We start from the raw sequence: 13,126 nt of genomic DNA on the forward strand, positions 1-13,126 counted from the left end.
TTCCATGGACTCCCAGATGTTAGCAACCAGTCCATGGACTCCCAGATGTTAGCAACCAGCTCCATGGACTCCCAGATGTTAGCAACCAGCTCCATGGACTCCCAGATGTTAGCAACCAGCACCATGGATTCTCAGATGTTAGCAACCAGCACCATGGACTCCCAGATGTTAGCAACTAGCTCAATGGATTCCCAGATGTTAGCATCTGGCACTATGGACTCTCAAATGTTAGCTTCTGGCACCATGGATGCTCAGATGTTAGCGTCTGGTACCATGGATGCCCAGATGTTAGCGTCTAGTACCCAAGATTCTGCTATGTTGGGTTCAAAATCTCCTGATCCCTATAGGTTAGCTCAGGATCCTTACAGGTTAGCTCAGGATCCCTATAGGTTGGGCCATGACCCCTATAGATTAGGTCATGATGCTTACAGGTTAGGACAGGACCCTTATAGATTAGGCCATGATCCCTACAGACTAACTCCTGATCCCTATAGGATGTCACCTAGACCCTATAGGATAGCACCCAGGTCCTATAGAATAGCACCCAGGCCATATAGGTTAGCACCTAGACCCCTGATGTTAGCATCTAGACGTTCTATGATGATGTCCTATGCTGCAGAACGTTCCATGATGTCATCTTACGAACGCTCTATGATGTCTTATGAGCGGTCTATGATGTCCCCTATGGCTGAGCGCTCTATGATGTCAGCCTACGAGCGCTCTATGATGTCAGCCTATGAGCGCTCTATGATGTCCCCTATGGCTGAGCGCTCTATGATGTCAGCTTATGAACGCTCTATGATGTCAGCTTATGAACGCTCCATGATGTCCCCAATGGCTGATCGATCTATGATGTCCATGGGTGCCGACCGGTCTATGATGTCGTCATACTCTGCTGCTGACCGGTCTATGATGTCATCGTACTCTGCAGCTGACCGATCTATGATGTCATCTTATACTGCTGATCGTTCAATGATGTCTATGGCTGCTGATTCTTACACCGATTCTTACACTGACACATATACAGAGGCATATATGGTGCCACCTTTGCCTCCTGAAGAGCCCCCAACAATGCCACCGTTGCCACCTGAGGAGCCACCAATGACACCACCGTTGCCTCCTGAGGAACCACCAGAGGGTCCAGCATTGCCCACTGAGCAGTCAGCATTAACAGCTGAAAATACGTGGCCTGCAGAGGTGCCATCATTACCTTCTGAAGAGTCTGTATCGCAGCCTGAGCCTCCTGTGAGTCAAAGTGAGATTTCAGAGCCTTCAGCAGTGCCTACTGATTATTCAATGTCAGCATCAGATCCCTCAGTTTTAGTATCAGAGGCTACTGTGACTGTTCCAGAACCACCGCCAGAGCCAGAATCTTCAATTACATCAACACCTGTAGAGTCTGCGGTAGTAGCAGAAGAACATGAAATTGTTCCAGAGAGACCAGTGACTTGTATGGTGTCTGAAACTCCCACAATGTCAGCTGAACCAACTGTGCTAGCATCAGAGCCTCCTGTTTTGTCAGAGACAGCAGAAACATTTGAATCCATGAGAGCCTCAGGATATGTTGCCTCAGAGGTATCTACATCCTTGTTGGAGCCAGCAGTAACTACTCCAGTGCTGGCAGAGAGCATTCTGGAGCCTCCAGCCATGGCTGTCCCAGAGTCTTCGGCTATGGCTGTCCTGGAGTCTTCGGCTGTGACCGTCCTGGAGTCTTCAACTGTGACCGTCCTGGAGTCTTCGACTGTGACTGTCCTGGAGCCTTCGGTTGTGACTGTCCCGGAGCCTCCTGTTGTGGCTGAGCCAGACTATATTACCATTCCTGTGCCAGTTGTTTCTGTGCTGGAGCCTTCTGTGCCTGTCTTGGAACCAGCGGTGTCAGTCCTTCAACCTTCTATGATTGTTTCAGAACCATCTGTTTCTGTCCAGGAGTCTACTGTGACAGTTTCAGAGCCTGCTGTCACTGTCTCAGAGCAGACTCAAGTAATACCAACTGAGGTGGCTATAGAGTCCACACCAATGATACTGGAATCTAGTATCATGTCATCACATGTTATGAAAGGAATTAATCTACCCTCTGGTGATCAAAATCTTGCTCCAGAGATTGGCATGCAGGAGATTCCTTTGCATTCAGGTGAAGAGCCACATGCTGAGGTACACCTGAAGAGTGACTCTTATGAAAGTGAACATGGTATAAATATAGACCTTAATAATCATTTAATTGCTAAAGAAATGGAACATAATACAGTGTGTGCTGCTAGTACTGGTCCTGTTGGGGAAATTGGTGAAGAGAAAATTTTGCCCACCAGTGAGACTAAACAGTGCACAGTATTGGATACCTACCCTGGTGTTAGTGAAGCTGATGCAGGAGAAACTCTATCTTCTACTGGTCCTCTTGCTCTGGAACCTGATGCAACAGGAACTAGTAAGGGTATTGAATTTATCACAACATCTACTCTCAGTTCAGTTAATAAATATGATATTGATGTATCTTTAACTACTCAAGATACTGAACATGACATGGTAATTTCCACCAGTCCTAGTGGTGGTAGTGAAGCTGACATTGAAGGGCCTTTGCCTGCTAAAGATATTCATCTTGATTTACCATCTAATAATAACCTTGTTAGTAAGGATACAGAAGAACCATTACCTGTAAAAGAGAGTGACCAGACGTTAGCAGCTCTGCTCAGCCCTAAAGAAAGTAGTGGAGGAGAAAAAGAAGTACCTTCCCCTCCTAAAGAGACACTGTCTGATTCAGGATTTTCTGCCAATATTGAGGATATTAATGAAGCAGATTTAGTGAGACCATTACTTCCTAAGGACATGGAACGTCTTACAAGCCTTAGAGCTGGCATTGAAGGACCTTTACTTGCAAGTGATGTTGGACGTGACAAATCTGCTGCCAGCCCAGTTGTAAGTAGTATGCCAGAAAGAGCTTCAGAGTCGTCATCAGAGGAAAAAGATGATTATGAAATTTTTGTAAAAGTTAAGGACACTCATGAAAAAAGCAAGAAAAATAAGAACCGTGATAAGGGTGAGAAAGAGAAGAAAAGAGACTCTTCATTAAGATCTCGAAGTAAGCGTTCCAAGTCTTCTGAACACAAATCACGCAAGCGTACCAGTGAATCTCGTTCTCGGGCAAGGAAGAGATCATCTAAGTCCAAGTCTCACCGCTCTCAAACACGTTCACGGTCACGTTCAAGACGCAGGAGGAGGAGCAGCAGATCAAGATCAAAGTCTAGAGGAAGACGATCTGTATCAAAAGAGAAGCGCAAAAGATCTCCAAAGCACAGATCCAAGTCTAGGGAAAGGAAAAGAAAAAGATCAAGCTCCAGGGATAACCGAAAGACAGTTAGAGCTCGAAGTCGAACCCCAAGTCGCCGGAGTCGGAGTCATACTCCAAGTCGTCGACGAAGGTCTAGATCTGTGGGTAGGAGAAGGAGCTTTAGCCGTACCCCCAGCCGCCGGAGCCGCACCCCCAGTCGTCGGAGCCGCACCCCAAGCCGCCGGAGAAGATCGAGGTCTGTGGTAAGACGACGAAGCTTCAGTATCTCACCAGTCAGATTAAGGCGATCAAGAACACCCTTGAGAAGAAGGTTTAGCAGATCTCCCATCCGTCGTAAAAGATCCAGGTCTTCTGAACGAGGCAGATCACCCAAACGTCTGACAGATTTGGGTGAGTCATTTTAAAATTTAATGGGATGGTGGTAGAAAATGTTTTAAACCTTAATTTTTTCTGATCTCGAGTCAAGTGAAATATTTACTTACTGGTTTAGGATCAATGTTTCTGTCTTTAAGTTTTTATGATTAAATGGTACTGTATTTAGAAGTACTGGGATCAGTGTATTGAAATTAGAGTTAAAAAGTCCTGTGTCGGAGTATAGTAAAATCAAGGTGTTTCCATACTTGAATGTTTTATTTTGTTTCAGTTATCTTGCCATAGCTAAAAATGGAAAGCAGAAGCAGATGTAGAACTCTAGCTAAATTAAAAACAATCTAAGTGTATGCTCAGATTGTTATTTTATGTGTTCTAACATACATCCTTGCAAATAAGCCTAAAATTACAATGTTCCTTTTTAAATAAGTTAACATATCTTAAAATGGCATTATAGGACTGTTAAATGTTAGTGAAGGTAATTCCGATTGGTATAGTTGGTAATGGAAGTGAGTAGGGAATTTTGCATGTGGGGGTTATTTAACTGGGTAGGTGATACTAGCTAAATAAAGTTAAATATTTTAGATCAGAGTGATTTTTTAATAACCCGTTCTGCTTTACTTTAAAAATAACTGCTCTAATTTCCCCTGATTTTAAGTAGTGTACAGAGGTGATTAAAACTTGATTGATATGCATGATTACCTACAATATGTATGGATGATTTATCCTTATCCCAGTATACTGGACATTTCTAGGCCAGGATTGACTAAAGAAAAAGAGGTTAAGAGTAAAAAGGGAGAATCTGCATTCAGTTCATCAGTTCAACAGAAGTTTTCTGAGTTCTTTTTTATTCACAGCAGTGGAACAGGATGTAATTCCTCAAGTGATTACAAGTTGGTGGAGGAGATATGGGTAAAATGCATATATGTCTCTCTTACCAAATAGTAACACTAAGAAAGAACAGAATGTAATTGCTATAATACTGATAGAGGTGAGGTACTTTAGGAATGCAGTGGGAAAAGGAATGTTAATTCTGACTTAATGACAACTTGTTGGATGAGGTGGCACTTACGCTGGGCGCGGTGGCTCATGCCTGTAATCCCAGCACTTTGGGAGGCTGAGGCGGGTGGATCTTCTGAGGTCAGGAGTTCGAGACCAGCCTGGCCAACATGGAGAAACCCCGTCTCTACTAAAAATACAAAAAATTAGCCGGGTATGGTGGCACACGCCTGTAGTGCCAGCTACTCGGGAGGCTGAGGCAGGAAAATCGCTTGAACCCGGGAGGTGGAGGTTGCAGTGAGCCAAGATGGCGCCACTGTACTGCAGCCTGGGCAACAGAGTGAGACTCTGTCTCAAAAAAAAAAAAAAAAAAAAAAAAAAAAAGGCACTTTAACTGGGGCTCAAAGAGTGATTTAAGGTGTCAGATTAGAGAGTAGGGTCGTGATAATTTTGTGAAATAAAATTGGCTTTGGCAGGTTTATATCTTAGAGTATGTGTAGTAGGGTGATCATTATAGTTGTGTAGTAACGTATTGTAATATTCAAATGGGAAACTCAATATGTGGACTCAATTCTTTGAATGAGGCCACTGCTTAAAAACTTTGAGCCAGTGGTTTGATCACAGGTATAATAGAGCAGAATATTGATGCCTACAGTTTTTTCCTTTTTTTTTCTTTTTTATTAGATATCCAAGTTCTTCAATGGATCTAGGATGCCTTTAGTTTTGTTAGTATGTTAGACTTTTGGTGATACAAAATGTACAGCCTTTTAGGAAAACTGCAGCTTGTATTTTTCTTCTTACAGATAAGGCTCAATTACTTGAAATAGCCAAAGCTAATGCAGCTGCCATGTGTGCTAAGGCTGGTGTCCCTTTACCGCCAAACCTAAAGCCTGCACCTCCACCTACTATAGAAGAGAAAGTTGCTAAAAAGTCAGGAGGAGCTACTATAGAAGAACTAACTGAGGTAAGCTAGACAGAATTTGTTTTCATTCTTAAATGGATTATTCCAGTGATGTTGACTCTGGAGCGTGCCAAAACCCGAATTGTGGGCAGAACTGATAATGGCTGGCACCGAGTGGCCAAAACCCGAAATACAGATGTGGCAGCGGCAGAAGCTCTGTTTAGCAGGCCATTATCCGGGATGGCTAAGCTCCGCTAGCTAAAAGTTACTTCCCATTACTTTTGCTTTCCAGTTTTAGAAGCCAAACTGACTGAGGAGTGGGACGGTTCGTTTGAATGGAGGAGGTGTTGAGTGAGCAACACGCAGAAGCTCGCCTACAGTTTCGTTTCCATTCACGACGCGTTCACTGATCGCCACGAGTATACTGCATATACGCAAAGACACAGACAATCTTCAGAAATGATCTTTTGCCACCGGAGCTTGGAAATTAATAAGAATAGCTGGCCATTGCCTGAAAGGAACTTCTTTCGCATCAACATTTCGGGTTTTGGCTGTTTGGTACCAGCCATTGGCGATAATGGCCGGCCATTATCAGTTCTTCCTGCGGTTCGGGTTTTGGCAGTAACATATATATTTTAAACACACTTATTTTTGTTTTTAAAAGTTTGATCTTTTCAATTGAGGCTTTTTTGGGGCTTTGTTTTACTACTATTTTTTTGGTGTGGGTGGGAGGGGGGAGATGCTAAAATATTGCTGCTAGGATCCAGAAATACCACACTGTTTCATATATTGGAACTTGTTATTGGCTAGCCTTATGCCAGCCTGCCACTGTCAATATATTCTGTTCCCCTTGATTACAAGCTTAATATACTCTTGTGTTTTTGGCGAAATGAGCTTTTTATCCTATTGTAATATTTTCAATTGATAATAGATGTCATTAAATCTACTGCTTGTATAGAGACAGGTCTACCCAAATTTACTCTTGACCTTTTTATAAAGCCAGGTAATGGAGTCTGTTCCTTTGCATCTCAGGAAGGAATTGACTTTGCTTTATGTATCAGACCTCATCAATTGCACCCTCTCCATCATGCCTTATTTTCCTAAGTTCTCCTCAACCCACAAAACATTTATGGAGAGACATGTTGCTATCTTATCCTGTTGCAAATGTTTCAGATCTTTTGTTTTGCCATACATTTGGGAAAATGTAAAGCTTCTGAATCTGTTTCCTCACTTAGATTTATTACAATATGAATTACAACTTTTTAAAAAAAAAGTTGAGGACCTTGTAAACGCTTCTATTGCTTATTTACCTAATCCAAGCTCCTTATCCAAAATGCTATGGACAGTTAATATTTTGCTGTTTTTGGCCCCATCTTCAGCCTTCTTGTCCCAAGTTTCTTCTAACCTTTTTACCACCATCTGAGTAGGATGACTTTTCCTTTCCCTACCAGTCTTTGTTCTTCACTATGAAAATCTGGCTTAGAACTCTTCAAGGAATATTCCTTGATTCTCTAACTCTGCCTGACTCTATTCTCTCTCAAGCCTTTGTTCTTTTAGCACTTATGTACTCAGTTTGTATTATATCAGTTTGCACTTGTTAATTGTGTTGCTCTGTAAAAGTGTTCAATTATTTCATGTATATGTATTCCTTCTCTTGTACTAGATTGTAAGCTCCTTGAGAGCAGGGACCATGTCTTCTACTTCTTCTTCTTCTTCTTTTTTTTTTTTTTTGTATTCCCCAGACAGTGCCCAGTACAGTGCGCTCTCTGCACATAGTAGGTGCTCAATAAATGTTGTTGACTGACCAGCCAGAGTGTGTTTAAATATTAGTTAATATGCCAAGTTATGTTTATCTATAACCTATCATGAATCTTGTTTAACTTTGGAAAGTTGCTTTTATGTGGTTTTGATTCTAAGAAATTACATGTTGTACATAAAGCGTAAGATTTATCTTTTGTTTGTTTTTACTTTTAAAGAAATGTAAACAGATCGCACAGAGTAAAGAAGATGATGATGTAATAGTGAATAAACCTCATGTTTCGGATGAAGAGGAAGAAGAACCTCCTTTTTATCATCATCCTTTTAAACTCAGTGAACCCAAACCTATTTTTTTCAATCTGAATGTGAGTATTAGTGCTTATGGATTGGTAAAACAGTGTAACTTGTGGAACTATTTAAATAAAACCCAAATCGAATTTAGTTTATTAATTTTTGTTTTAAATACTGTGAGAAATAATGTACAGTATCATTTCCTTCAGATGTCGAAAATCTCAGAAACCATTTAATGCAGATATTGAACTTTAATTAAGAAACACTTTATTTTTTAGATTGCTGCAGCAAAACCAACTCCACCAAAAAGCCAGGTAACATTAACAAAAGAATTCCCTGTATCATCTGGATCTCAACATCGGAAAAAAGAAGCGGATAGTGTTTATGGAGAATGGGTTCCTGTAGAGAAAAATGGTGAAGAAAACAAAGATGATGATAATGTTTTCAGCAGCAATTTGCCCTCAGAGGTAAGTAGGAGGAATATTATGTATTTTTCCTTTTTTATACCTGAATCTGCCATTTCATTGTTATTTTATATCTGATTTGGATTCTGTTTCACTCTTCTTAGGGCCGGGTTAAACGGCAGGGCCGGGTTAGACGACAGATGAAACAACCCGCAGCTTCTCATTTGACAGTAACTCGATGCAATTCACTTTGTGGAACCAAGCCACAAAGTGAAAAGCATCGAATTGCAGAGAACAGTGTTATCACATCCCTACCCAACATTGGGCCCTCCCTGCACTTGTGGGAAGGTAGTCCAAGGTACAACTATTTAGCTTCCCGATTTGCTTCAAGGCTCTATAGCTCTAGATTTTGGTGGTAGCAAATTTATCGGGTGGAGGGATTGAGCGGAGAGGGGCAGATCCTCAGGTTCAACACAAGAACTGGATTGGAAAAGGTCATTGTAGGCTGATGTGAGCATCTTGGGTACATAGCCCATTGCCCTTAATGATGGTTTCTTACTGTTTCTCTGGGGTGTTTGTCAGATAGCCTTTAGTTTTAATTATTTTTCCTTCCCTTTGCTACCTTGGCCCTTTTAAATTCTTGTGTTTAACCTAATGCTCAGCCTTGGTACTCCATTCCCTTCTCCTTCCCCCCTTTGCTACTATTAAAAGTCGGAGAAGTGGAATTCACACGTTGAAATTTCCACGGGGCTATAGTTGTATCTTAATAATGCCAAGTGTCAAAACAACCCCATTAAAATGCCGCCTGATTAAATAATGTGCTGCTAAATATAGTGCACATGAAAACAGCAAGACTGTATATATATGTAAATATATATATATATCTGTATCTTTGTATGTATCTCTGTATCTGTACCTTTGCTGTATCTTTTAATAAACAGTTTACTTTTATTTAACTTGTTGTGCAAAATCACGCTTGGGGGATCTGGGAGGGTGGAGTTTTAATAGGGGGGTGGGAGTTTTAAATACTACAGATTAGTTGTCATCACCTCTCGCCCTTGGTTTCCAAAGCCCAGACTTTTGCCAAGGACTGGACTAGGTATCTGATGCCCATCTGGACATTTTTCTTGCAGTTCTTGCATATGTAGGTCAGAGACACCTGTACTCTTCACGGCAGGTTCCCTTCCTTGGCTTGGCCGTATCATCATCTTCCAGTAAACACTTCCAATTCAACAAATAAAACCTGTTTATAAAATCAGACCGTGAACAGAACCCAAATCAGAAACTTTTTGATAGCAGTGCTTTTTTCCCCAAGCTATTCACAGGTGACATTTTCACTTTTTTTTGTTTGACCTGCAGCATTTTGAGAACAAGTTCTATAGAGTGAAGCTGGACATGATAACTAGCCAGTGCAACTTACAGTTACTGGTGATAATCTGTATTCCCATGGGATTCAACAAGTGAAGCAAGTTATGCCATCACCAGTTAAGAGAGAGAGTTGGTTTGGATATTTTAGTGAGACCATTTGAGTTGTTAATCCCCAAATCAGGCTACCTGCATATCTCAAGAGGGAAAGGTTAACTGACATTTGCAGCTGACATAATCTTCTTGTAGCTGAATATAAACCATGATAAGAGGGTTGAACAGACTTACTTAGAAATCCTAATATGTATGCTTTTAGTAATTTCCTGCAGATTAAGCATTTAAAAAAGAGTTAGGAAAAAAAATAGGTAAGGAGAGAGTTTGTATGACAAATATTTTCCAGTGAAGTGAAGACTTAACAAATATTGCAGAATTCCAAGGGATCTTCCTGAGAAGATAAGTGAGCATAACTGTTTTGAATTTCTTCAGTTCAATCATGGGGAAAGTGCTTAGTAACTCCTGATGCTTACACTTTTTTGAGAGAGAGAGAGTGTGTGTGTGTGTGTGTATGTATGTGTATTTGAAATTTAGTACTTAGCCATTTTCAATCTCAACACTGTGGTGCCTTAGCCTTGTTTGTCATCAAAAGTTGTCAGATTTTAAAGGTTGAGGAGAATTATTCTTAAATCTGGTGGGAAAAGTTGATAGAGAAAGGTACTCAAATAATGGTGACATTATTATTTTTTGTTAAAAAAATTTTTTTTCTTACCAAAGAAGAATCCTAGAAGGTAAAATTATTTTACAATTCTTTTCAAAGGGCTAAATGAATAAAGCAGATGATGTCTCTTTTGGGACAATATATGTAACTATTTGATATAAAACCTCTTTAAGCTACTTACAAGATTAGACTGAAAAGAACATACAGATTAATTCTAAAGAGAAGAATCCCAAAATACTGGGGCAAAGAGACAGGATTGCCTTTTGCTTTCATATCTGCACTTTTACCTGGCAATAATGTTAAAACATGTAGAGGAAATAGTCAATTTAAAATGTTTAGTTGCGGTTATTTAGCTACCATCTAAATATACTATATTGTATATATAGAAGGTAAAAGTAATGAATTTATTATTTATACAGTTAGTTATATACCAACGTTGTGAAATACTTTTGGTAACATTTTATGGGAGCATTAACCCTTTTGATTCCTTGTTAAGAGTTTGAAATAAAGGCTTCTAGAGTAAAAGATAGTTCTTTTAAATGGTCAACCTTTGAAATGAATAGTAATTTTTATCTATGCCTTTTTCATTTTAATAAATATAAATGGAGTTTGTGGTTCTTTGTTCTTGAGCATAAAACATTTAGGCAAAGATCACAGATTTTATCTCCATAAGAGGGTTGAATTAGCTTTGCTATAATCCCTAATCCCACCAATTGTCTTGCATATGAATGCTCTTTGACATAAGTATGAATGGATAGACATTGTGGATGAAGCTGCATAAATCCATTTCTTATGGAAAAACAACTCATCAGACTGTGTGCGGTACTGCCATAGCATCGTCTTCATACTCAGAAACCAGCCAGCATCATCCTCAGTAAGGAGTGACTACAGAACTTTGACTGTATTTGTGTGAATTTGATTTATAAACAATGAAATAAAAAAGTTGGAAAACTAATATTTTAAAAATAGTCCTCAGGGGCATTAATTCTTGGTAATAAAGTTAGCAGAGGTTTATTGAGTAGAAGATTAGGATGTAATCTTTGACATAAGTGCAGTAATAACTCTACTCAACCATTACCATGGATTTAGTACCAATCAAATGTTTTAGGGGTCCAGAGGTAGTATTGTTAAGGTCTAGTGAATGCTTAGATGTTAAGATCATCTTTATCTTAAGCAGTTTGCTGGTTTGTATTACCAAATCATATTTCCACATCCCAATGGAATTAAATTTTTTAAAAATTTATAAGCTCTAAATGTATAGGAAAACTTGGAGTAAAATGAAAATTTTAATTGGAAATTAAACACATAGGTTCTGGCACTGCTAGAATGTGTAATATACAGCCTTGTTACTAATTCTTTTCTTCCTAGATTCTCTTATGTGGTTAACGCTGAATTTCTCTGAACCATTTAGTAGGTTATCTATTTGTTTTCCCCTTGTACTTCATTTCGTCTATTATACACTAGATAATTTTGTATGAGACAATAAAAAGATTTGTAATTCACTTTTTAAAGCCAACCAAACACATAATGGGGACCTTCTGTGGCTTTAATTTTTATAGTTGTCATTTTGCTCTTGTATGCATGAACCTCTTTATATTTTAATATTTGCTAAATATTCTAAAATCATGTTTTATATACAGGCCAGATGCTTTTCTTTAGGTCTATTTTCTTATAATTACAGTTTGCCTTTTATGCCTGCTTTTAAGGTATCTGTGATTACCAATAATGGAAAATAATTTTCTGGTTATAGGTATTTTCCTTATCTGACTCACCCCATCCTAACAATTATCTTTAGCTCTTTTATATCCTTTCACTGATACTCTAAGAAGTCTCTTAAGATACTTGTTCTTTTTATGTCAACAGTTGTGTTAACAAAAGGAGTAAATTGATTTAGAAGAATTTCCTAAATGAGAAATAAAAATGTAAAAGGCCCTTACATGTATAATATAGATCATGAAATGCATGTTATATGGTGCCAACTGCATTATATAATTTCATTATTCCTCAGACACCTTTGTGGGTTTTATAAGTAGTAGTTGTCTGCTTTGTTGCTGAGGGAGAAAGAGTGAAGAATTTGGGCAGTTTTTATTAATCTGAGAATTGTAATTCAGGACACTTTTTATGTAAATTTCACCTTTTAGAGCAAAGGTGAAAGGTCAGTAAACATTTTCCCCATTATTAGAATATTACTACAGAATTATTTTTATACATTAGGTAACGTGCTAGTCTATAGTGTATTGGTGAAAACTAACGCTTGTTGATGACAACTTGATAATTGTATTCTACAGATTAAAGATTCTTTTTCCCAGTTTTTGGAAGGGCCTTTTACCATAATTTTGGTGCCTTTCTTACATTTCCAGTTTCTGAATATTAAAGGATAGTTAAGATTCTAAAGCTCTGTTGTCCAATATAGCAGTTACCAGCCACTGAAAAATCAGGTTTTTAATCACACTAGTTACACTTCAAGTGCTCAGTAGTGATCACTGCAGGAAGTTGTACTGGGCAATGCTGCTCTAAAGGGTAGCTGTGCTATTATGAGTGTTTCAATACTGATAAGTAACATCGGGTCTGACCCTTAAAAATTGCTGCTTTGGGGATTGTATTGGCTTTTTATGCCTTATTGTATAACTTGTGTTACCTTGAACGGCTGGAAACAGGCTTTTTGATGTAAACTTTAGAGGATCCTTACGAGGTTAAGATAATCTTGAATCATTCTACTTTGAGTGTGTTTTCGCATTTAAAAATAAAAATATGGCCAGGTGCAGTGGCTCACGCCTGTAATCCCAGAACTTTGGGAGGCCATGGTGGGCGGATCACTTGAGGTCAGGAGTTCGAGACCAGCCTGACCATCATGGAGAAACCCCGTCTCTCCTAAAAATACAAAATTAGCAGGGGTTGGCGGCTCGTGCCTGTAATCCCAGCTACTCAGGAGGCTGAGGCAGGAGAATCACTTGAACCCAGGAGGCGGGAGGTTACAGTGAGCCAAGATTGTGCCGTTGCACTCCAGCCTGGGCAACAAGAGCGAAACTCCATCTCAAAAA

At 39.3% G+C, this 13,126-nt stretch overlaps 1 protein-coding gene across 1 annotated transcript in view; it reads left to right on the forward strand.

The window, feature by feature from the left end:
* SON (SON DNA binding protein) overlaps positions 1–13,126 on the forward strand; it is a 33,681-nt gene that overhangs the window by 7,894 nt on the left and 12,661 nt on the right. Inside the window, 4 exon segments of the mRNA XM_011999117.1 lie at positions 31–3,673; positions 5,455–5,615; positions 7,529–7,675; positions 7,880–8,068. Of these exon segments, the coding sequence (XP_011854507.1) occupies positions 31–3,673; positions 5,455–5,615; positions 7,529–7,675; positions 7,880–8,068 (4,140 nt within the window).

The sequence above is a fragment of the Mandrillus leucophaeus genome, unplaced genomic scaffold (assembly GCF_000951045.1).
Source record: "Mandrillus leucophaeus isolate KB7577 unplaced genomic scaffold, Mleu.le_1.0 Scaffold582, whole genome shotgun sequence".
NCBI classification, from domain to species: Eukaryota; Metazoa; Chordata; class Mammalia; order Primates; family Cercopithecidae; genus Mandrillus; species Mandrillus leucophaeus.